The sequence below is a fragment of the Gadus morhua genome, chromosome 15 (assembly GCF_902167405.1).
Source record: "Gadus morhua chromosome 15, gadMor3.0, whole genome shotgun sequence".
NCBI lineage: Eukaryota > Metazoa > Chordata > Actinopteri > Gadiformes > Gadidae > Gadus > Gadus morhua.
The window spans coordinates 23,903,000-23,929,986 of record NC_044062.1 but is presented as its reverse complement, the minus strand read 5'-3'; the positions used below and the strand labels follow the sequence as shown (position 1 = coordinate 23,929,986).

Below are 26,987 nucleotides of genomic sequence, written 5' to 3'. Positions count from 1 at the left end.
ATTTCAACAGAAAACAAACCTAATGAGGAAACCTTTATTAAAATATTTCATGGCTCAACTGAGTTCTTATATAACAGTTATTATATAATTTTAGGACACATGTTGTTTGTGTCGTTGGCAGCAAGGTAAGCTGGATTTCTAAGAATTTCTAACAATAGTTTAATCTTTCAAAAACTGAATTTTGAAACAGAAAAAGATACAGAGGATATCATGTACCTCAAACATCAGAAAATCCTGTAGTGGTCCAGACCTGTCAAACCCACTGCATATACAAAATTTGAATCTGCATCAACAGAAAATACACACTGAAGTGAGTATCAACGGCTGTTAACAATGTATTTGACTATTCGACTATAATTGTCGGCTAACTATTATTGTATACTCTATAAACGTGTATGCTATATGCACAGGTTTATACTATCCTCAAAGAGGACAATAAGCCTAGATTTTAATGGGTAATAATACTGGTGTAGAACTCTTCTCCGCACATGTGTAGGCAGTGACAGTCATTGTTTCATTGTCAACAGCCGATTTCCTTTGTGCTGTTGCTTCTGCATTTACGCAGTTGCATTTTCATTTGTGCAGTTCCATTTGCATTTGTGCAGTTGCTTATGCATTTGTGCTGTCGCTTATACATTAGTGCTGTTGCTTCTGTATTTGTGCTGTTGCTTTTGCATTTGGGTTGTTGCTTTTGCATTTGGGGTCTAGCCTTTGCATTTGGGTTCTAGCCTTTGCATTTGGGTTGTGGCCTTTGCATTTGTGTTTTCCTTGAAAGCACTTGTCAAATCACATTGCAAAGCGCTTTGGATATGCAGTTAGTTCAACACGTCTCCACCATCCAACCCCATCTATAAAACATGATTGAATGGGAACACACACCTGTGGGGGCCCAGGGGTCCGGCTGATGGCTGAACAGCTTGTTGACTTTATCCTGCACGTCCTTGTTGGCTATGCCCTCGTCCTCCTTCTCTTGTCCTCCTTCCAACGTCTGCTTGCGACCCTCCTCTTCCTCCTCCATCCCCCTTCTCTTCCGCTCCTCCTCCTCCAGGGTGACCCGGTTCAGCCAGGCCTGTGACGCGGATGTCCCCCCGGGACTGGGCACTTTTGGGGCCAAAGCGCCCCCCTCACCTCTCCAGGCCCCCACCTCTTCGGAGGGACACCTGAGAAACCGTGTGTGCACAAATATAAATATAAACTATTATGCACAATTGCATACATACACTCTTTCTCTTACATACAGCAAACGGAAACCCATGTCATACCAACATCATAAATAGGTAGTTGATTTGACGGTACAGTATAATGGCATAATCTTCTTATTAAGATCGTATAATGCACTGATCCCAAACGTTCGGGTCTGTGATGCCATTTTTAAGACAGTTCTCCCACATTTTGACATTTTAGTGCATCTGTTTCCCAATAGTACAATCCTTTCTCTGCATTTGGTATGAACGGGGCCTTAAAGAGACTTTTTATAACTTTTCAATGGATTTATTATCAAAAACATATCAAGTATCATTTCTCCGTAACTTGCCTGATGTCCTGGAGCTCAGCCGACCTCTTCTCATTCTGTGTGTGTGCGTGTGAGAATGGGTGTGTTTGCGTGTGAGCATACCCCTCCGATTCTTTCTGCTTCTGTCTCTGCTGACGGCAGTGAATTTCCCTTAGCTCCTGCAATGCATTGTGGGAGGGAGTGAGCGGTGAGCAGGGGAGGGTTGAGGCAGGTAACCAGCCAAACTCAGTGTCACATGATGCCATGTTTCAGGAAATGGCTTTATAGCTTTGCTCCATTTACTGCACACGCTATTAATCACTTCATTAGTGGTTAGTCAAGGCAGTTGCCTTGGGATAAAAAAACATACTTTGTTATACTTTCAAATAAGTTATAATTCCAGGCAATAAATATAATGCAAGAACATTAGTGAGATCAACATCAAACTACTTGAGGATAAAGGTTAGCTTTGCATGAAGGAGTTGAATTAAGATTAAACTGTATTGAGTTGAATGATAGCAACACCATTTAGTATTTGACCAAAGGTCTACGATTCACAAGTTTTTAAATGCAAATATATTTTCAGCCTCACAGAAAATGGGAGGAACCAATAATCTCTTTAGCTCCCTGCTTTTAATCTGCCTAGTTATAATATGATGCGATAATTAGAACACAACATATTCTAGAAATCACAATATACTATACCTTGTGATTGCATGGACACACATGCAGAAATTATGTAAAACTATACAAACGTAACCATAGAATCCAAATTAAAATAAGAATAAAATGAAAAAACTAGTCGATCATGTGAATATTATTTGATTGTTTGCAGTTGGATGTGAATTTAAAAAACACATAAAACCTGTAAGCTCCCATTCCATATAGTATGGTATAGTGCTATAGTATAGCATTATAAAAAAATAAGCCTTTGCATAAAGTCTCTTTGCAGCTCAAAGAAAACTTATTTCCTCTACAAACATAACCAAAACAGCTAAATCTACAGCCAGGCCAATGGCCATCTCCGTAATATAGACCTAACACTACAGCCACATGGCCCTCTCCCCAGGATAGACCTAACACTACAGCCAGGATAGCCCTAACACTAAAGCCACACTGCCCTCTCCCCAGGATAGACCTAACACTACAGCCACATGGCCCTCTCCCCGGGATAGACCTTACACTACAGCCAGGCCTATGGCCCTCTTACCCAGGATAGACCTAGCACTACAGAAAGACCTATGGGCCTCTCCCAGGATAGACCCAACACTACAGCCTTATGGCTGTAGTATTGTGTAGTGTCCCCAGGATAGACCTACCTAACAATACAGCCAGGCCTATGGCCATTCAATTCAATTCAATGTGTTTATTGCAATATGCACAAATGAGACATGAGGACTCAGTTGTGCAATGAAATTCTTCCTTTGTTTCCACAGACTGAATGCCAAGATTTTTTACAAGATAGATAGATAAATAAATAAATAAATAAATAAATCTTACCCAGGATAGACCTAACACTACAGGGATAGATTAAACACCAAAGCCAGGCCTTATGGCCCTCTCACCCAGGATAGACCCAACACTACAGCCAGGAATAGCCCTCTTACCCAGGATAGACCCAACACTAGAGCCAGGCCTATGGTCTTCTCCCCAGGATAGACCTAACACTACAGCCAGGCCTATGGCCTTCTCCTCAGGATTGACCACCTTTCCCCCTTTGTATGAAATAAATTATCTCCCCCAACTTCCCCCCTTCCTGATTTGAACATGAACTGCTTATCATCTCAGACTCTCAGTATTTTTACTGACATCTAGGGCCCTAGACTAGACCGTAATTACCTTTAGTTGCCTTGAATCGCACCTGAATAGTTGGAAACTCTGGGAACCACTTTGTCCTTGTGTACCGTATTTAAAACCCTTTGCTGCTTGTGTTAACAATGTGAACGTTCATATGCACACCCATTGTCTCAATGAAGAGGCTTGGTAATTGCTGCCTATGTCTTCCTATGATCACGCTTCATTAAATTGACTATTTTCAACTATTTTACATCAAGATCATCTTTATCCTTAGTAAAATTACGCTTGTTTATATTTTTCTTGGCCTTGTACATTGCAGTGGGGAAGACCTTGTAGGAAGGATTCTTCTTTGTAAAAGAGCATTCTTTGTAAAAGAGGAAGAGAAAGTGGTGAGCTGTCAGTTTTATGCCAACCAGCTGTGCTGTTAGGATGTGCCTCATCACTACCGCAGTAAACTGTAGTCATTTCAACACACACACACACACACACACACACACACACACACACACACACACACACACACACACACACACACACACACACACACACACACACACACACACACACACACACACACACACACACACAACTTGCCTTCCAAGTAACAAGTAGCTTTAGCTGGTTTGTAATTCCTAAGCCAGTTTAGCTAGGTAAGTACTTTATGAACGATCAGCTGCTAGCGTAAACTGGCTTAATTATAGTTATTCAATAAGCACTATAAGGGTAAAATAAGAGCATACAAGTCAGTTGAGCCAAAGGCAGGGGTCAAAGGGAAGGTGGTGGGGAAGCAAGGATGAATGTAGAGGAGGTAAGGGACATGAAGGAAGGAGGATGAGTTGGTGGTGTAAAGTCAAGTAAAGCACACCCTGGCGGCTGACTCACAATCATGTAACTGCACCGGGCACTGAAAAAACACACACACACACACACACACACACACACACACACACACACACACACACACACACTTCCCAATTTCATTCTCACACACACACACTGATAAAATGAAAACAACTGTTGCGGTTGAAAACAGTAGAGTAGGCTGCTGGTCAACTCATGGGACGGCTTCATGGGGGACAGACCATAAAGGTCTCATCTCCATTCCACAAATGGCACAATATCCCACTAATAATCTAATCTCTGAGTAAAATTTAAAGTGGCACTTGCTCAATTCCGGACACCAGCCGCTCAGGAGCTATTAGGAAATTCTGCCTAGAAATGGGAACCACAACGGCTAACTATGCACTTTGTCCACATGCTGCATGACAGGAGACGAGAATTGTGGGGTGGGGGACACTAGAGATGTTGAGACATCTTACATATGGTTTTTTATACAGTGCTAGCTGCTGATGTGTGTTAATTGGCTGTCCCTTGTTAGTGGCATGGTGTGAGGTTAGAACAACGTAGTGATGCGTCGCTGAAATGCCATGCAGCACAGGGGCGAGGTCCATTAGCGCAGGGACGGCTCGTATCAATGGGCTAGTGGGGCAAAGCCCTCCCTATCTTTTTCAATAAGCATGAGAACATTATTAAATTAATGAAAATATATTACAATATAATAATTAGTAAAACTCAGAATTGCTTGAAATTTTCGCAACGGTAGAAGAAACGGCACCAAATGATCACAAAAATGCAGGAGATACATATAGATATGTTGTGTTGGCTTAGAAAAGTCAGCCCAGACGATCTGTCTTGGCTGACTTTTCTAAGCCCACACTAATTAAATGAATAAAGCCCAGACCAACAGTGACAGTGACTCTCACTGGTGATTGTCACTGTTGGAGGCGGGAGTAAAGAAATAAAGAGACTGGGGGCTCATCAGACAAACGATGTCCAGATAAGAGACAGAACTGCTCATTATAAATCAATCCATAGAGAAAAAACACACAACATACCAGTGGCAATGTATGCAAGTTTGTGTGCGAGTGAAGGTGATCAGTCAAACCGAAAGGCTGCCATACAACTGTCTGCACCCAGGGGCAGCACTGAGCAAGGTGTATGTGAAACAATGTTTTACATACACCTTATGTTATCAGGGGCTCGATATCCAAAAATACTAAGCAAACGATTTAAACTAACAAATAAAAGTTACTATTTCCCAAAGCTTTTGTCCAACAAGTGACAATTGCATGACATCAGCATGCTGTTTTTAAGTTTACTTTCCATCATAGACGGCAGTAGCTCAGGAGGTAGAGCGGCTTGGCTGGTAACCTGAAGGTTGTTGGTTCGATCCCCGGCTCCTCCTAGCTGAGTGTCGAGGTGTCCTTGAGCAAGGCACCTAACTGCTCCCGACGAGCTGGCTGTCGCCTTGCATGGTTGACTCCGCTGTCGGTGTGTGAATGTGTGCGTGAATGGTGAATGTGAGGCAATATTGTAAAGCGCTTTGGGTGGACAATGGTTAGAATAGCGCTATATAAATGCAGCCCATTTACATTATCATCGCTACTATACCACTAGGATTAGCAAGTAGGATTGTTGAGCTATTAATATTCCAGCTGCAGTACCAGGAGAGGCACTGTGCTCTACCTGTCTCCCACTCTCTTCCTCTTGAAGCGTCTCCTGCAGGGCCTCTATCCTGGCACAGTGGTTTGCATAGAACTCACACAGACACTGGCATGGGCAAAGGCAAGAGAACCAGGAGGTAGAAACAGAGTAGAAAGGGAGATAAAGAAATACAAAATAAAAGGGGTTACTGACAGAATATAATTTAAAAGCATACCAACGTTAGTCATGTTGAGATTATGGATGGGGAAAATGTCAAATATTCTTGACTGACCACGGAGCCTCAATAACCGGTTGATACCAGTTAACCCATCAGATTAAAATGTGCAAATTGAAATAACAGCCATCCAGCCACCTGCTATTTCGTAACTCTGCTTATCTCTCTCCCGTTCTGCCTCCGACTCACACACACAGATACTCTCCAAGTGAGGCAGTGGCTCTAACCGCGCGGCACGACCTGTGTTTGAATTGAAACACGAGGCATGCTTACTGCAAGTTGACTGTGTGTAGAGAGCGGGGCCATCTGAAGAGGGCAGCGTTAGGAGCTCATTTGAAACATTGCCACGGCTCATTTAGGAAAATGACAGCTCCGAAGAATCGCCGCTAGTTTAGTGTGGAGGAGATGGAAAAATTTAGTGCGAGGGAAAATATTTTTCACTTCACACAAACAGATCTTGGAATGAGATGGCTAACTGTAGTCTTATAGCATTTAGTCTGTGTCTGTCCATCTTCCAATAAGTCACCTCATCTGATCATCTTTTTGTGTGAAGTGAAACCAACACACACTCCACAGTCCACACTGAGCCTCAATTTTTTTTTTTAACCGACCAGCGACAAGATTGATCGGTTAACGTTTATACGGTCAACCAACGGTCAAACGGTCATCGGTTAACATCCCTAGTTGAGATGGATGGACAGAGTAAGTGTGAGGGCAAGACAGCAGTGAGAGACAGTGAGGCAACATGGCAGAGGAGGATAGATAAATATACATCCCATATAGGGGTGTATATTTATATGTTAAGAGGGAAGCAGTAGGGCAGTAAAGTCAAACTAACAAATTATGTCAAAGGTAATTTGTCATGGACGTTGAATAATTAGCTATCATGGTTCAAATTAGGGCTGTAACGATACGCGAATCGAAACCGAAATCGCGACACTCAAAGCCACAAACCTGTCTCGCGGTGTGAGAAGGCAGAAGCGCGATACGCCCTTTCTAACTCTCCGGTCAAATTGTCCGATTGAAATTTGCTAATAATAGTCTGCTGACACCGCCCCCCTCTTATTGATGCCGTAAGTATGCGACGAGATGCCCTCTCTGTGATGACAGCTCTCCGTGGCTACGGAGGATTGCATTTCTCCACAGCCGTCGAAGTCCTCATATGCGATATGAACTACACTTATCCAGAATGGGCCAAGCGCGAAAAAAACTGCCTGTGTGATCCCTTTCTCTATTGTTTTGTGGGATTTGACCGGCAGTTTGTCTGCTTATAGGTCGGAATGAAGCGGCCACCGATTATTGACAGGATGGATACTTTATTCTACCGGACTCGTTCGCTTCTTCATTAGACACACGCTACCGCTCGCTCTCCTCGCTCGTCCACTCACTCGCTAACGTAACTCAGACACACACATACGTATGGCGACACATTAGTGCCATAATTCACTAATGTGATAAAAGATGCATTCGGGCGTATTATATTATTCCACACGCGTAGATATTAACTGCGAGCGCGCAAATGATCTCTACGCACGCAAAACAGCCTCTCGCGCGCAAATTACCTCAGCGCGCGCAAAACAGCCTCTCGCGCGCGCAAATTACCTCAGCTAATTTTGGTAATTTGGGGGAGGGAACCAAGGCAGGGCAATACGTGAAACGGCCAAACGTGATTGGCCGTTTCTGAAGCACGATATTTGATTGACAGCCCTCCTCTCATTCAATTCTGAATTGTACAGTAAATGGCTGAAACGATAGTTACGTATTGTAACTCCAGATTCTATGAGTATAGGCGCAGCCTTTTAAGTGTCGGCCTCATTGTCCTTTAAATAGCTGAAGAAAAGCTGTTTATTGGGAGCAGAACGTCCCTCGGCACCCGACTATATCTGCGAAATGCGGACGTAGTTGAGGCACGCCGCACGCGGACGTAATTGAGGCCCACGCTCTTGGTGGTCGGGGATTACACATTTTCAGTGCTACGGCTCACGCCTGGGGATAACCCAATATCGATAGCCTTAAAAGGCTGCGCCTATACTCATAGAATCTAGAGTTACAATAAGTAACTATCGTTTCAGCCATTTATTGTACAATTCAGAATTCAATGAGAGGAGGGCTGAGGAGGGCTGTCAATCAAATATCGCGCTTCAGAAACGGCCAATCATAGGAAAGCCCGCCCTGCCTTGGTTCCCTCCCCCATAGTGCCAAAATTAAATCGAGCGAGAGTGTAAAAACATTTTTCGCGAGAGGTTTTGCGCGCGCTCAGGTAATTTGCTGCTCGCGAGAGGCTGTTTTGCGCGCGCTGAGGCAATTTGCGCGCGCGAGAGGCTGTTTTGCGCGCGCAGAGATCATTTGCGCGCTCGCAGTTAATATCTACTCGTGTGGAATAATATAATACGCCCGAATGCATCTTTTATCACATTAGTGAATTATGGCACTAATGTGTCGCCATACATACGTACACTGCCATTCTCGCGCACACACATACGCTAATCGTAACACATGCATCGTTATTGCGACGTTCATGACGTTCGTGTTTTTTTTTCCATCGATTGAAAGTTAGGCTATTAAACATGTTGCATTCTATACGGCCTGATTATGTCATTATTTAAGCTATAGCCTAATAAGAAGCGCTAATAGGATATTTGACTAAACCAACCAAACTAGTTGAGGGTTTTTGCCTACCTGCAAGCATCCTCCAACTGCAATCTTTGGTTATTTATTCATTAATTTAGCTATACTTTAATAGTATTCATTCTGTTCAAATCTGTTCAGTGTTCCAAATTATTTGTTATTAAATGTTACATTAAGTTAATTGTTATACAAGTTGTTTAAATAAAATGCTTTTTATATTTAAAAAAATCGTGGGATGTATCGAACCGTGGATCAAAAATCGTGATACAAACCGAATCGTGAGTTGGTGTATCGTTACAGCCCTAGTTCAAATGCAAGAAAGTTCAATCCTGTACTGATTTTGGCTATACGAACACTTCCGATCTATGAACTGCCGAGAGGGACAAAAAGCACTACGTGGTACAGGAAATGCAAACGCGTGAATGATGACCGAAATAATTCACTATCTTGCTCGAGGAGTAATTACTCATACATCATTAGCTTACACTAATGATTCAATGCAGTTTGAAATTTGTTTGAAATAACGAACCTCATAATCGAATGACTCGATGAGGTAGTATTGGATGTCATGACACAGCTTCTTGGCACATACTGCCCACCGTAGTTTTTTAACAAGCGAGCACTATTAGTTTGAATGCAATATACAATTGTACCACTAGATGGGAGTAATTTTTACACGGTGTCCCTTTAACCTTACGGTACGGCCACAACAAACGCGTTACTCGCGTTAGGGGCGTCAAAATTCTGCATTTTTGCATGGGGAACCATTGGTATAGGCACGTAGACGCGTTACATGCGATGAAGCGTCGCGTTAGGGGCGTTACGCACGTCAGACGCACGTAATTACGCACGTAAACGCAGTACGCGCCCAACGCGCCAACGCCCGGAGTTCAGAAATCTGAACTTTCAACGCTCCAACGCGTGACGCTTGGCCGCGATAGCCAATCAGCGTGGAGCTTGACCCGACGTCACTGGCAGAGAGTAGTGAGCTTGGACAGAAGCATACGGCCGACATTTTTCTTTATTCTGGGTGGAAATAGTAACATAGTTACGCTATTAAATGCGTTTATGGAAACATTTTTAGCGAGAAATGTGCATTTTACTTTCACAATGTTCGCTCGGCGAATGTGAAGGATGTTTGGTTTGATAGTTATGACGAAGAGGAAACGCTCCGTTCACTTGCATGGACAGAGTCTCTGGTTACTAAGCAACCTCAACGTCTTGGCGGACTATATCTCTGCTGATCAACACTACGAATGCTGGAAACACACCAGACACACCATGTGAAGTTATTTAACCCGATTATTGTTATTTATATCAGAGATTATTTAATCTAACCCGATCTAAACTCTATCACCCAAACACGGCGGCGTTTGGGTTTCCTACCTCGGACTCCAGCGCAGCCACGGCCGACAACTATCTTTATTCTGGGTGGATATAGTAACATAGTTACGCCATTAAATGCGTTTATGGAAACATTTTTAGCGAGAAATTTGCATTTTACTTTCATAATGTTCGCTCGGTGAATGTGAAGGATGTTTGGTTTGATAGTTATGACGAAGAGGGAACGCTCCGTTCACTTGCATGGACAGAGTCTCTGGATGCTAAGCAACCTCAACGTCTTGGTGGACTATTTCTCTGCTGATCAACACTACGAATGCTGGAAACACACCAGACACACCATGTGAAGTTATTTAACCCGATTATTGTTATTTATATCAGAGATTATTTAATCTAACCCGATCTAAACTCTATCACCCAAACACGGCGGCGTTTGGGTTTCCTACCTCGGACTCCAGTGCAGCCACGGCCGACAACTATCTTTATTCTGGGTGGAAATAGTAACATAGTTACGCCGTTAAATGCATTTATGGAAACATTTTTATCGAGAAATGTGCATTTTACTTTCATAAGGATGTTTGGTTTGATAGTTATGACGAAGCAGGGCTCTAAACTAACATTTTTCACTGGTTGCACTGGTGCGCCTAACTTTTTTTCTTAGGTGCACCAGCACAAAAGTTAGGTGCACCCAAATTGTCGACCATATCGCATTCAACACTGCAGTTTTACAGGTTCACGTTTTTTTTTAAATAGCTGTCCATGTAGGCAATATTGACTTGTAAATGATGAACTAAGAATCTGGTCAACCTAATGTTCTTTATTTGAATATTTGCACAAGAAAGGTAATTTCACTGAAACATTTTGGTGCTGTAAGTGCTTCACTGAGCTGCAATTTAAACTTAAAACATCTGAAGATAAATTAAATAAAAAGAAAATCTAAATTAAAAGTGCAAGTGTTTTAAACTGAAACTTCAAACTGAACATCTCATGGCTCCAGGTCTTATGGACTATCCTCAATTGCAGTCACATGCCCCTCTGATGGCCAACTCATGTAGTTTGGCCTTCTTGATCTTTGGCAATAGCCCGGGCTATTATTTGTTTTCTATCACTGAACTTTCGAACAAAACTCTTGCTTAGCAACGATGGGAAATAGCCTACTATCAAATGCATTATTTAAACCAGTATGAATATTACCGTAGGCCTATATGTTTACCAGGCAATTGAATAACGCCTGCACACACACACAGGCACGCACGCACGCACGCACGAACACGCAGAGTGGTAATCGGGAGAGTTGGGAGAATTCCCGGTGGCCCGTTAACGTTTCGGGCGGCGCCGCGTCAACGTCGCAACCAATTCCGTTTTGTCTAGAGAGGAGTAACTGAGCGCCCCCTCCCGAAGAGGAACAGCCCAGGTCGGCCTTGAACTGCGATTGGTCAGAAAGACGTAACAGCTAATGACAACATTGAACTCTCATGCAGGCTCGAACAGAGTGACACACAAACACACACACACACACATAGTTTTTCACCCACTCCGTATGCAGCTTATTCCATGCTTAAAGCACCCAGGCTACTATGCGGCGAGCTGGGGCTCTCATGTTCTCCCCTGCGGTGTATACCTTGTCCGCATCCCCTGCCATCCAGTTGTCATACGATTCATGCAGACTGGTTTTGAACGGCTGATTCCATGGATGTAGCCTACTTTGCGTGTGCCGTGTTTTCCCGCCGATGTGGCAAAGCTGTATGGTTATGCTGTTGAGAGCTTAAATAAATGCACGATATAAGTTGACTGAACAATTATTGAAGTTTAACATTTTGTTCAGCAAATTTGACAACTGACAGATGCAATATTGTAGCCAGTAGGGGTGCAACGGATCACAAAGCTCACGGATCGGATCGGGTCACGGTTTTTGAGTCACGGGTCGGATCATTTTCGGATCAACAACAATAAAGATAACAAGACAAATGTGACTTTAAATAAAAAGTCACATTTAAAATAAAATAACTGTGTAAAAACAAAATAAAGTGAAAAATTAGGTAATAATCCTGCTTCCTTTAAGCATGGTCAATATTTAAAAAATGTGCGCGTAAAGACTACAACCAAACCTAAAGACGTCCGGTTCCGGTTTACGTTTCAATGGGATTTACGGAACGGCAAATAAAACACAACAGAAACTGTATTTCGCTACGATACTTGATGATGTTGTTAATACCGGAATTGTCCTCTAAACATGCGCTGATCACGTCAACGCACAACTTTTTTTTTTAATCAGCCGATCCGCGGATCACTTGCGTCCCGAACCGTGATGGTTGATCCGTATGGATCACGGGAAACCCGTGAACCGTTGCACCACTAGTAGCCAGTGAAAATCGCAAAATTCTGACGAGCATTCTTAAATGAAGTAGAATAAACAGGAATATCTGGACCACGGCCAATCAGAGGGGGGTCCCGCTCTTCATTATCTCTGATTGGTTTGGACCATGATATGGGCCTTTCAGAGTCGCAGAGTTTTTTTCTTTTTGAACCGCTGGTTGCACCGGTGCGACCTCAGATTTTTTTTAGTCGCACCATTGAGAAATTAGGTCGCATGTGCGACCAAATTGGTCGCACTTTAGAGCCCTGCGAAGAGGGAACGCTCCGTTCACTTGCATGGACATGGACTCATCTAGCTGCGTTGGCGCGTTGACGCGTTGGAAGCGTTGAACCGAGTAACCACCACACAATGATCAAGCGTCAGGTTAGGCGCGTTACTCGCGTTATCCAACGCGAGTAACGCGTTTGGTGTGGCCGCACCGTTAGGAGGGACACAAGTGGACCTCGGAAAGTTAATCATGGCCACTGAAATGCTCAGAGACTCTAATTTACCATAATGACCCTACTTTTACACATATTTAAAGTCCATAAAGGCTTGTTGCATTTATGGCAAACATCTGCATAACATTTGTTTCACGAGAGGTGGCGCTGTCCCAGAAGTTGGATTTAATAGTTGAGTAAGTATTAAAGATCCCCGAGGTCACACTAAAAGCTGATTAAGAGGGATTTGGATATATAAGCCCCAGACACGGAGGGCCTGTGTTATTTTCTGAGTGCTAGCAGGGTGTTTTTTAGGGTTGGGAAAAATTATCGATTTTTCGCTGCATCGCGATTCTCTCTAGAACGATTCCGTCTCGATACAGGTAAATTAATAATCAGAATTAAAAAAATAAAAAGATTTTCTTTTTCCGCCTGCTGCAACATTTTGTTCGCCAGCGGGGGGATAATTTTAGGAATTTTACAATTATTTAATTTATCTTCAGTGTGCATTGGCCAATCTTATTTGTCTTGACACGATTGCGATTCAGCCTACGCGCTACACGCAAACTCACAGCAAGACTCACGAACCCCTCTAATTCAAGAGCAGCTTTTTCTTTAATGACATAGAAAAGAAAGATTAGAAAGAAAAGAAAACTGAAACCTATTCTACATACTTCCATATTATGTTGTAATGCAAGCTGCATTGATTATTGCATTGTTCATAGAAAGTCATAGTTATGACAAAAGCTTATTCTCTAATAAAATATTAAATAAGTTAATTCATCTGTTGACGTCTTTAATGATCATCACAAAAGTAGGAAGTGATTAGCAAACTCTGAGTAGCAAACTCAGATGTGTATAGGCCTGTCACGATATCAATAAATCAATTAATTGCGCGATAAATTAAAATGAGCGATAATCTTTTGCCGGCCGCAATAATTTCCATTCGCACTCTTTTTTTTTTTTTAAATCATTGCTTTATTGGCCTTATCTGAGAAGAAATCTATGCCATGAACAGAAATGTTATAGGCCTTTATTACACGGGTCTTCATTTGCATAGATAGTAGTCCGATAACTTGTCAACCCCAGCGTCTTTGGTTGCTAAGCAACGTCAACGTCTTTGGCAGACTATTTCTCTGCTGATCAACACTAAGAAAGCTGCTTACGAATAAATTGTAAAAAGACACACCATTTGAAGTTATTTTTTCGTTACAGCAAGTAGCCGTGTAATAAGCGGGATAATGTATAGAACGTCGCCGGTCATTATCAAAAATTAAGCCCCTTCAAGGCGAAGCAAGACACCTCCGCTCCACTGCATTTTGCCTTAATTTTAACAGTTGTATAAAAGCAATAGCACAATTCACTGAAGTCTAAAATCGGCGAGTGAACTGCTCCATAGGATAAATTGCCGGCGAACCGCTCTATCGGAGCCTTCTCTCGGAGGGATGCTAAAGTGTGTTGCATAGCGACCGTCGATGCATAGTGGCAGCCAGAAGGTACTACTTTTTGGTAGTCTTTAATAAAACGGCTACTTTGACTTTCTTGGTTTCTTTTTAAATGTAGTGTGTCTATAACTTTCGTTTCGCCATAACAGTAACCGTTGTATAAAAGCAATAGATCACTTCAGTCAGTGGCATGTGCTCATTATACCACTGTGAAGGGGGTCGCCGGCCCTCCGCTGCGCGTCGGGGCCGGACAACGCCCCTTAACAGTGGTATAATGAGCACATACCACAGCCTGGCGTGATCTATTGCTTAAATATATGATATATTTAGCAGAGTAGGCCTAAGTAACAAATGTCGGGATGAACTCAGGCACGGCGCTGTCACGTTAAAATTGTACCGGGGGCGAAAATTGTACCGGCCTACGTCATCGTTTGTTTACATCCTGACAACCTGACAACCTGCCCGGCAACAGACGACGCGATGCAGAAAACATGTTTCCAAACGACGAAATAACATAATACAGATAGCGGATCGCTATCTGTATCATGATAGATAGCGATAACACTTGTTTTTACTTTATATTTGTATTGTATTTAATTGTTTAATCGAAACAATAAAAAAATGTGCCCGCAAAACGGGCGATCGCGTCAAATGACGCGTCAAATCACGTAGGAAGGTTCTTGAACATTCTAGACTATGAAACCTGCTTAAAACACTCAGTTTACTAGCTAAATTCGATTAAACAATTCAATACAATACAAATATAAAATAAAAACAAGTGTTATCTAGCAATCCATTATCTGTATTATGTTTCAAGAACCCTCCTACGTCATTTGACGCGATCGCCCGTTTCGCGGGCAAAACATTTGTCATTTGACGCGATCGCCCGTTTCGCGGGCAAATTTTTTTATTGTTTCGATTAAACAATTAAATACAATGCAAATATAAAGTAAAAACAATTGTTATCGCTATCTATCATAATACAGATAGCGATCCGCTATCTGTATTATGTTATTTCGTCGTTTGGAAACATGTTTTCTGCATCGCGTCGTCTGTTGCCGGGCAGGTTGTCAGGATGTAAACAAACGATGACGTAGGCCGGTACAATTTTCGCCCCCGGTACAATTTTAACGTGACAGCGCCAGGATTCCAGTTGTGGATGGGCAAGACCAATTGTGGGTGGTCCTTAAATTAAAAACCTTATCAAATCCTTGTTTAACCTAATACAAATGACTGACTAATATACTGTTATATTATCTGTGCATAATAGCTTGATGCAATTTAATTTTTTTTTTACATTGTAAAAAGTTTCAGTGCATAGGACGGACCTATCCGCGATCACGCCTTTCACACTGCCAAGCCGGTTCGGTCGCGGCTTGGCACGAAGGAACGTTCCGCTGCGTCTTTCTCGTAGATCGCACCATCTTTCAACGTCTTTGTTAAATGCGATTGCATCACCTTCTCTCCCATGATGGTCAGCAGCTCGCGGATTTCGCAGTCTCTCAAGATAGAACTGCTAATGTTGATATCGCTGCCAAGAAAAGTTTTGGGTCGGCCTGTTGAACAGTGGGTGGTCCTAGGTCCGTCAGGCACACCCATAACACCGTGACTGGTTGAAATCGGGCTCGGGCTCATAATTACAGGGCCCAACGAATAAACCCCCTCGAGCATTTTTTGTTAAAATAGACTGAGTCCATTTTATTTATTGTTTTTGGTTGTTTTGTTAATTTATTCTGGATATTTTAAATGTCTTCCAGACGTCCAGTTCCAGTGTAAAAAAAGAAAATAAAAGTTTATAGATCTTCGAAAGGGTGTACTTTATTTTTTTTTGTTTACATTATCATTATATTAGTTAAAAAACTGCAATATTATCGCTTAAAGCAATAATTTCTGGGGCAATTAATCGCCCAGAATAATTTGTTATCGTGACAGGCCTAGATGTGTATACGTATATATTTTTCGAAAATCCCGCATGGAAATGTACATAAAAAAAATGCATAGCTGATCATTTTAGAATCGAATCGTTGACCTCATAATCGGAATCGAATCGTGTCATTCCCACACCTAGTGCTTTTCTTGAATGTTTCCAATAAGGAGAGATATGGCAGCATGCATTTTCATCACTTTGTGCAGCATGAGAGCCGGGCGTTTCAGGTTGAAAATGTATGATCTTTAAAAATAAAACTGCCATCGTCAGTGTAGAATTCCCCAGCCACCCAAACACAAATGAGATTGGGCAGCAACTATCTTTCCTATCACTGTTACAGAATATTGGTAGATTGTTCATCAATACACACATTGTGGTCATAGACACAGAAAAGACACATAAACCCTTTCAGGAGCGTGGATGAGAACACAAGCGAGAACCATAAAAAACATCCAACAAGTGAAACGCAGTGGCGATGACTTGAAGTAGGCTAGGGCTGTATCTTTTATACCATCATACGTTCCTGACATTTCACCAGGGTATATGAAGATAAATAAAACAATTACTATAGTTAAAAATCTTAAAATCTGAGCTGCTGGTGATAGAAGTCACTTTTGCATGTATGACATTGTCTGGCCTACAGTGTTGCTGTGATTCTAATATGCAAATTGCCATAGTATGAATAGTGAATAAATAGTGAATAAGCACCTTTCTTCCCTAGATTCGGTCCAAATCTCAACGAGCTCCCATTTGAATTGTTAGTCCGGGATAGTTTCCAACAATGTACCTATATGGATATTTAGTTAAACCTGTATTTTAACTAGGCTAAACTAAGTCAGTGTGACCTGTGTGATATACAGCCTAACTGCGTTACACACAAACCAGAGCTCCACTGGCCACGCAGTCTTTTATCTGCTTTTTATTGTTGTACCGCTAGTGGGATACTAACGACGATTTTAATGTTCTATCCATTAGGGATATTTTGATGTGGGAAACGTCTCTGTGTTAATGCGTTCTAGTTTGGCTATTGTTTCGGGTAGGGTCCTTCGTCATTTTTCCATTGTGTAGAAAAAATGCCCAAACAATGGCTCTAGAGAGAGGAGTACTGCTTTCCTACCCTCTCCGGGGCAAGTATACACCGTTAGACGCAATAGTTATTTGAAAGTTAAGGAGGCGAATATAAAGATAACTTGGTGAGCCATTGAACTTCAGCCGTATGTTTTGGTTTGTATAAGGGGTTCTGAATGTTCCTTACCAAATGCGGGATATCGGGTTGACCTACATTGCTACTTTACATACCACACCATCAAGGTAGGAATCGTATAACTTCATGGACTAGAAAGAATATGCAATACGATATGCTAAAATGAACGAAAACATTTGGATGGATTTATACTGGATAATTTTTGTAAGATCATTCCACACACTGAGAGAAAGTGTGTGCTTTCTATGAAGTTCTAAATAGGATGGGCTAATCTCTACTCCACTGTGCTATGTGTGTTGAAAGGTACCTTTAGCTGAGTGTTGAAGGCGTCTATCTCCAGAAGTTTAGACCTGGTTTCTTTCTCCACAGAGTCCAGCTGGTCTTTGAGCTGTTGCCTGCTGGACTCCTTCTGATCAACGGCCTTCTGAAGGGAGTTTAGACTGTCACCTACACACACACAAACGTGCACACACACACGCCAAATTGTTTAAGGCTAGCTACTCCATACATATCAAATGTATTGCTAAAAGGCAGAATGAGGGGTCCATTCTTTCCTACTGTTCTGATTACCATTAGTACACAGTGTTTATTTATTAATGGAAACTTCAGAGAACAGTGGGGATATTGAAAATTCAGGGGCATCTTACTAATGGCTGCTTGGCTCGTAAGCTGTGATGTAAGCAGAAACTCAAGCCTGGCCTGTGGCACTACCCTGTACTATCCTGAATATTTCTCTTCAGATGTGAGACAGTGATTTAAACTTAAAGTTAAGTGTCTTCAGTCTTGAGATGTTGCATTAAAGAACCCCAAATGTTCATGCTAAAATGATGGTCCAGGTCTGTATGTTTCTTCTGCTGTACTCACGGTGGAGGCTGTTCTGCTGAACCTGTTTCAGCTGGTCATTGAGACACTGTTTGTCAGGGATCAGCCTGCCCAGCCACTGCTGGGAGTCCTGTGAGAGAGACAGACAACAAGGGACAAGGGTCAATTTTGCCTGATGCCCTGTAGTGAAACAAAAATGATGCATGATTTTATTGTCCATGCGGAAGTGGACACCATATAGCACTTGAAGGTGCCAGTGAACCCCTAAGCGCTAAAATTATGAATGGTTAAAAAAAAACTGCGACCTTGGCTCAAAACAGGCACTATTCTGAAGATTGTGGACAGAAGGAGAACACAGAAAACCGAGCACAGGTCCCATGTGGTGGCATGTGGTGATGCTCTTAGTAATGAATCCATGAAACCATCGCATCTCAAAAATCATCTTACAACCGAACACGCAGATCTAAACGAAAAAAAGTTTATTTTTCCTTAGAAAACGTGTTGGATTGAAGCAGTCAAAAATCATCTCTCTCGCAACAGTTCCGCAAATATTTCTCAGTGATGGCAGAAGTGTGTGTGTGTTTGTGTGTATGCGTGTGTGTTAGAGAGTTCTGCGAGTGCATGCCTACGCTGCAACCGGCAGGGGAAAAAAAGTTTGTTGTCTATATGCATGGTTTGTACCAGTTTTTTACTTGTTTTAAGTCTTTTTAAGTGTTCTTCTTGTTTATTTCATGGAGTGTTCTTGGTGCCGACACATAAGAATTGATTTTATTCACGCCGTCGCTTTGGGAACTTTGTTTTGCCTGCTGCTAGCCTGGGAGAGCTGGGCTGTCAAACAGACCACAATACCCGCGACAGGAGTTGTTACAAATCAATGTTTTTAAGTCCATCTCGCACCGCAGATGTAAGGCATGGAATACCAGACTTTCTTAGTAGATCCTCTCCAGTATCCAGTGGAGAAACTAAAAGAAAACGGAGGAAGCATGGGAAACAGGGAGGCAACAGACTTCGGTGGAGGAAACAATATCTTAATAAAATTCCTTTGCCGTCTGTCATTATGGGAAACTAGGGGTGTAACAGTACACTGAAGTCACGGTTCGGTTCATTACTCGGTTCAGATATCACGGTTCGGTAAGAATTTGGTACAGTGAAGGGAAAGAAAAAACTAAAATGCAGAAGGCAATTCTTTTATATTGTGCACGTCTCAGGTTGTATCACCTAGTGCAGGGATGCCAGGGTTGTGGCCCGCGGGCCGGACACGGCCCGACTGTATGTCACATCCGGCCCGCGGGTGATAAGGGGAGAATATATGTATTTATTCGTTGTTTTTTTTCTTGTTTTTTTTTGGAATCCGTCAGTTGGTCTGTTACTGCTGCTGGTCTGTTACGATTCAATAACGGTTCATCCCCCATTCTCCATTCCATTTCTAAACGTGTTTAGAAAACACGCTTGTTTCATTAAAATGTATTCATAAATTAAGGCCGCCACCAGGGGGCGCCCCCAACACTTTTGCCGCCCCCAAAGCATTTGCCACCCTAGGCGATCGCCTAGTTCACCTGTGCAAGCCTTCAATAAATAAAATAAAAGTAATTAACAGTTTATACTTGTGTTATTAATAGGAAATGTGTTTTGTTGGCACCTAGTCTATTTTGTTGCATTTCTCATTTATAAATGTAGGCTACTTGCATGGATAGGAAAATGTTAAGTTCTTACTGTGTGTTCACACCAAACGCGACGGGGCGACAGGATCCCATACAAAGTGAACATATAGACGCGTTTTGGGTGAATTTTTCGCGAGAGAAAACCGGCGACAAGTTTTGATTTGTCGCGCCACACTTTTGCCGTGCACAGGCGAGCGCGTTAACGAGAATTTGTTCTCGTTAAAATTTGCTAGAGTTCAAATATTTGAACTTTGACGCGAATTTCGTGTGATGAAAGCCAATCAGCGTTCAACAGCGTGGCCACTTAGTCACATGTGTAACGTAACAGCCAATCAGCGTTCAACCGTCAAACTCAGTGCAGTGCAGTCCGGGGTAAACTGCAGCATGGAGGAGAAAGTGAATGTTGCAGTTTGCGACTCCCGGAGCTCTATATATAATAGTATATAATATACTATAATTGTATATATAATATCACGGCCAAAAGCTCTGTGCGCCTCTGGATGGCCGTAGCGCGGGGAGCTCTCATAGGGATTGGGCTTCTCGGGGTTTGTTTACCGGCATTGCTATGTTTCCGGTCTTGTGTGTTCCAACGGTTTATTAGGTAGGCCTATCTAATAAATCTCTGTCTATTCAATACTTCATTCACTGCCTCTTCCGTGGTCATTACAATATTATGAATATACTGCGTCGGGTCCTCCGACGTCTCTCCTGCTTCCACAAAAGGTAAAGACATGCAATGGTGGTTACCTTGTTGTGGCGCGACAAATTCAACAAAACTTGCACAGCGACAGATTATGATGTGTGGCGCGACAAAACTTCGGCGACAACGCGAACGGGCGAACAATTTCGCGTTTGGTGTGAACACACAGTTAGAGGGGAGCCGTCTCCTGCTTTAGGCTATGTAATTGTAGGCCTCATTGTGAGGCTATTTTGGGGCCAATGCAATTTATTTTTGATATCTAGGCCTTCAAGCATAATTTAAAATAGCCTACCTATCCATGTGTTGAGGCAGTCTTTGGCCTTTTCAGGCCTTTTCAGTCCGAAAGTATAATCCGGCCCCCCGAGGTCTCTCTTGAAAAAAATCTGGCCCCCTGACCAATTTCACCCTGGCATCCCTGACCTAGGCTGCATCCGAATACTCGTACTTGCATACTATATAGTATGCATTTTGTAGTATGCGAAAAAATCTAGGGCGTCCGAATACTCAGTATGCATTCTGTAGTACGGAAGTCGTTTCCGAATGCATACTACCGCCAAAGTGAACCACGGACCACACTACGCTATCCCACAATGCAACCAGAGTCTGGTAACAAACGAAGAAGAGATGGCTGACCCGACACCACCAACAGCGGCTTTTTATTTGTGTGTGTGTGTGTGTGTGTGTTCAATAAAAAAGTAAAAATTAACTTCAATCGTCTTTTTCACGGAGTAACAAATAACTGTAAATGTATTATTATTATTCCAAAAAAATGACTTACCAAATGTCCACATATATACAACATAACCTCCCGGTAAGTCGCTCGACGAGATGACCGACGACGACGCCTTCTAGCAGAGATATCCATTTCAAGAGCCATTCGCGTAGAAAGAGACATTTTTTTATTTAATAGCAACGATAACAAGACGGAAAACAGGTGCATTTTGCCGCCATCTGGGGGGAGATACGTCATCTCCAAACATCCGGTGGAGTTTCGGCGGCGTTCGGAGGCGTTCTACGCATGTCTGTAGACCGTACTACACAGTCAAGTGTAGTATGGTCAAGTAGTAGACACTAGACAGAAATAGTATGTACTAGGTATTCGGATGCAGCCCTAGTGTCATACAGTCTCTCCCCTGAGCTAGCTGCAACAGCCTGAACTGTGTAATCTAAGATGTAAACAGTAAACAATAAGTAGCCTACATCATCTCCAGACATCCGTAAAAAATAAGACGATCAGTTCTAAAACTGAAAAATGCAGCATGTCTTATTTATCAAAGTGCAAATTACACAGAATTACGGCCACTGCAAGCCTTTATGGAAGCTTTTATGGAAGAAATGAACTCTACATTCTATGGCAAATATTGATTATTATCAGGCCTATATATCTGACGTTATGTTACGTTAGGATTGGGTATATATGGAGCAGGACAAGAATCATTCTGGAGTTTCTTTGCAAACCTCACTCGGCTTCTTTGTTGCTTGTTCGCGGGTAACGATAAAGTCTTCTGTCATACTTGCTCCGGACTCCGGACTACTTCCTCATGCTCTCTTATTTAGTTGAAGTGATAGAATTCGGTTGTTTTCTACCACACTTTCCACAATCGCGCTGTTTTTTAGATGCGGGTCAAGGAGGAGGGTGGGGGTGTAGCCGGAAGCGTGCAGCGGGCTCTGGGGCTCCGGCGCGAGACAATCGTGGGCAACAATCCCTTTCTCCTCCATGTCGCGGTTCATGTACTTCAGGGAGTCAAAGCCAAAGTTCCTTTCCCCCAAGTCTTCTCAACCATGGCTGAGATAACCCCCACTACGAGTCTCGTTGTGGAAGAGGTCAGAGAACCCGACGTGTTATGCGCCATAACACGCTCGGCTACTTAGGCGCCAATCAGGGCTGCAGTTTAGTTGTCCGTGAAGAACTTGCGTATCTAACATTAGTTCTGCATTACATTAATTCATTTGCACGCCAGTTTTATCTAATTGTATACCGTGTATTCTCCGTGTAAATCCATGCACCGAATCGTGACGTTCGTACCGATTCGGTTCAATATGAATACATGTATCGTTACACACCTAGAAACGTACAGTAACTGAGAAACAAACAGGACGAACTTCAGAGGATGGTTCGGTTTCAAAAGGATTGCAAAGGATTTGGGAAAAGGAACTTTGGCTTTGACTCCCTGAAGTCCAGATCAAACCACGACATCAATCTGAAGACCAGAGGCCTGTTTCAGGTAGCTGGTTTAACATACTCTGAGTTTAATCCTGCGCTCTGAGTTGGTTGACTCAGAGTTCAGGGTTGAAAAGCAACTCTGGGTTTTCGGTTTCAGAACAGGTGATCAGCGTTGGGTTAATCAACTCTGAGTATGTTCACTCTGGGTTGAGGGCGTGCCTGTTGACTATGAAGAGCCATCATCAATGGATCTCTGATAACATGATCAAACATGGACCAAAAGCGTAGATCCACTTACTTTTCCCCCACGGAATTGGAAATTCTAATGAACGTGTATGCCAAGCAGTTACCCATTTTAACAAAAAAAAGCAATACCGCCACGGCAGCGAGAGCGCGAGAGAGAGCTTGGCAGGAAATAGCTGAACAAGTCAATGCGTGAGTCAAATAAATTAGTAAAATAAAATAAAATAAGAGGAAAGTTTAATATCTTCCACTTATTCAATATGTAAATTGTGTGTGTGTGTGTGTGTGTGTGTGTGTGTGTGTGTGTGTGTGTGTGTGTGTGTGTGTGTGTGTGTGTGTGTGTGTGTGTGTGTGTGTGTGTGTGTGTGTGTGTGTGTGTGTCAATTTACGCAACCCCGAGTTGCCCCATGAGGACTTGGCAGCAAATGAAGTACAAAAATATAGTTTAAACAGGTAAACTAATGTTTAATTTAAATCAAACCAATTGTGCTGTTTTGCCTGCTCTACCTAATTTAACAGCTATGTTCAACATGTATTATATATTTGTATACTATATTTAAGCAGTAAATGTAATAAGTAGGCCTACATTTCGCAGCCACCCCAACACTGCCAATATTTAATAGGATTTAGATATATTAGAAGGCTACACCTAGGCAAAATACATTATAAATATATATGTGTCTTCAAAATAGCGCTTACTGAATATTAGGGTAACATTTTCCTCCATGTTAGCAAATCGAAAAAATGCAGAGGCCCGGCAGACTGGAGGGGGTCCACCACCTGCAGCCCTCACAGAGGCCTAGGAGATGGCCCTCAGCCAACAGAGTATGCGTCCTGTGGCTGAGGGCATCCCTGGGGGGAGCTCCTCTGATCCCCCCCACCCCCCAGGATAGAAGTGCCTTTACAGTATAAGAGGTTGGTTATTCAAAATAATTAAACATGTACACGCAACCCAGCGCGTTGCAAATTAGATGGGGCAATATTCTGGCTCAAGTAATAATTGCACTGTCTAATCATCTTCTTCCAGTTACTGATGGCGTCATTGCCCTACTTGAACCAGATGCCCTCACCAACCTCCATGCAATTGTAACAATTCAAAAGATGCAAAAGGATGCTTTGGAGATCCAAATTTTGGAACATAAGTTATAGGTGGGTGAGGTGCAAACTGGGATAGGCTACTGTTCCCTGCTCTAAAAACATACCCAATATAAATGACCTTTTTTTTTTGGTGCTTTCAGGAAATAAAAAAATCCTCATAATAAGTAGATTGTCTTTATTAGAACACGGGCTGTGGTGGGACAAGTTATTTTGTTGAACAGTTTACTCAAAGGGTTTTACTTCAGTGAACAATGCAGACGATTATGCTGAGCATGTGCATGTAGAGAAGAACAGCATCTGGTTAAAAGCAGTACCAGGGTCTTTTCTGCCTTGCATTCTTAAAATTAGTTTCTTGACTTGCAGCAGTTATAGGTCCGTGGTTAGTCAGCTACTCTGATCATGGGAAAGCCACAACGTTGAAGTGACTGTAGTACAGAGCGGGTGGGATGCACGGGGATCATTCTGCACATGCGTTAATTGCGATAAAAAAAATAAAATAAACTTAAAGCATGCCCCCGGTGCGTTTGACAGTTAACATGGGGGCTGAGAAGGTGGTCTAAATAAATGATGGATTGCGCTGAAAAACGATAGCGCTCGTGAAGAAAACTATCTGGAAAATAAAGTACATCCAACCGGGGTCTTAATAATCGTTCCTCACGGAGATTTCTTCTGAGGATCGCAGCCTCTACGTCCACAGGCTCTCGTAGAAAAGGACATGCCATTTCTAACACTTCCTTCTGTCGGAGAGCTGCCTTCAGCCTTGACAACAAACTCAGAGTAGGTCTAACCACCTCCCGAGCAGGTTAGGTCCACGGCGTATGTTGCCGCAGCAACTAACTCTCGGTTGCGCTGAACCTGCTACCTGAAACGGAAAACCCAGAGTTTCCACTAACTCAGAGCGAACAAACTCGGGGTTGCCTCAAAACCAGCTACCTGAAACAGGGCTCAGATTGAAACGTGCGCGACATGGATGAGAAAGGGATTGTTGCCGGTGCGGACTCCCGGACGTCCGCGTTGTCCAGGACTCCGGGAGCTCCCGCCTGCCCCCGGAGCTAAGCTCCCGGACTCCTGCTGGAGGAGCTCCATCAGGAGTCTGGCGGAAGCTCCGGGAGTCCGCAAACGGCTACAATCCCTTTCTCCTCCATGTCGCGCACGTTTCAATCTGGTCTTCAGATTGATGTGGAAGTGGAAGAACCAGAGACGTCGGAGAACCCGACGCAGCCGAAAAGATTCAAAGTATCATACGGACGCTCACACAGCTTTTGGCCGTGGTATTATATATTATATTATATAGATATCTATATATTATCTTATTTTATTTAGATATATACTTAGTGAAGTATCTGAAACTAACCGCTTAGCAACCGAGTTTCTGAAGTTGTGGAGCTTAATATCCCTGAGCCGGAAATGTGTGTCAGTTTTTCTTTTTTTTTCTACTCGTGTTAAAATGATGAACAGATGAAGAGCAGCAGTGATCAACAAACAGGCTGCAGCAGTATTTCTAACAAAGAAAATGATGTTAACAGCAATGTGACCGCGGCTGTAAACTTCGTGAGCTTCCCTGAAAGAAAAGCTGCCCAGTTAAAATAAAAAGTGGTCAAACGTTAAGGTTGAAATTAAAAAAAAGTGTGACTGCTCATTGGGAGAGCGATCTGGGCTGATGTTTGATGATCACTGCTGCTCATTATATCTGCTCATTCTTTTAACACGGAAAAAAATAAAAAAGCCATAGACGCGCAGTAGGATGCGGCAGAGAAACAGAGTAGTTTAAACTTCCACGGTCGAATATTATGGAGAAGAGATGCATGTAATCATTTCCTAAATTTTTTTAACAAATTATTATTATATATATCAATTATTTGTCGGCCTCAACTTGATACAAAACAGTTTTTTACACCGTCAATATTTCCTCTCCCGCTGGACACACACAGGAACACACACACACTCCTGCGGACGCATCTAGGCCTATGCAGTTATGAAATTCAATCAAATATATAGGCTAGTTAAAACATGTTTAGACTTGATAGGTAATTCAACCCACATCTTAACTGCATGCCAACGATGTATTATACTCGCGATCATACATTGTGAATTTGCTGTCAATCGGTTTATATGTTTGTGTTTATTCTGTTGTCTGCGCTGTATTTCATGGTGTTTCCAGTTGGCGTATGAATAGCCTACACAGGCGTCTTCGCCTGTGTAGGCTTCGCCTATATTTTCTAGAAATAGCCAACCAAGTTTTGCGGTGAAGAATGCTATTGCACATTTCACCCCGTCTTCCCAAGGTTGTTGGGCACAGCAAGCTTTATAAATGAGACCCCTGAGATTTATATATTTATTTTTTTATCACAAAATAAAAAATGAAGCCTGTGCTGTGAAAGGGTCGTGACCGCTTCCAGAGACGCTTGTTGTCAAGTTTACTAACGCGAACAGCAACATTAGTCGTTTGGTTGAAATGTGATCCCGGAGTGACACAAAGTATAATAAATATATCCTGCATGTTCTCCAGCCCCAGTCATGTCTCTTTCAAAACCTGCCGTGAAGAGAAAGGTTGGTGACGAGCTCAGACTATTTCAGGAAAGTGGGAGACAGAATATTTTTGATAGAGCACAGGGGCATCCCGACGTGTCTTATGTGCACAGAGAAAGTTGCGGTGCACAAGCAACAGAACATCAGAGGTTATTACTCAACTAGACATGCTGAGGTGTATGCAAAACACCAGGGAGAGGAGAGAGAGAAACGGGTCGCAAATCTTAAAACATGTCTACTGAGGCGGGAAGATTTTTTCAAGAAAGCCACCAAAGAGAGTGATGCAGCAGTTGAAGCTAGCTACGTGGTGAGTGAGTTGATTGCTAAGGCGGGAAAACCATTAAAAGGAGGAGAGTTCGTCAAAAAGTGCACATTACTGGCTGTTAGTATAGTTTGTCCGGAAAGAAGGGTCAGTTTAGTA

At 42.6% G+C, this 26,987-nt stretch overlaps 1 protein-coding gene across 5 annotated transcripts in view; it reads right to left on the bottom strand.

Moving 5' to 3' along the window:
* The window catches only part of itsn1 (intersectin 1 (SH3 domain protein)), an 88,505-nt gene that overhangs the window by 33,393 nt on the left and 28,125 nt on the right, over nt 1-26,987 (bottom strand). For 4 of the 5 annotated variants that reach the window (XR_003979735.1, XM_030379666.1, XM_030379667.1 and 1 more), the window contains 4 exons: nt 18,214-18,301; nt 17,657-17,796; nt 1,535-1,671; nt 880-1,160 (listed from right to left, as the gene is read on the bottom strand). Coding sequence is in view for 4 of the 5 variants with exons in the window: in XM_030379666.1 (XP_030235526.1) it covers nt 880-1,160; nt 1,535-1,671; nt 17,657-17,796; nt 18,214-18,301 (646 nt within the window). In the remaining variant the exon portion in view is untranslated. The remainder of the gene's footprint in view (nt 1-879; nt 1,161-1,534; nt 1,672-17,656; nt 17,797-18,213; nt 18,302-26,987) is intronic. The other variant, XM_030379668.1, reaches the window with a different exon arrangement.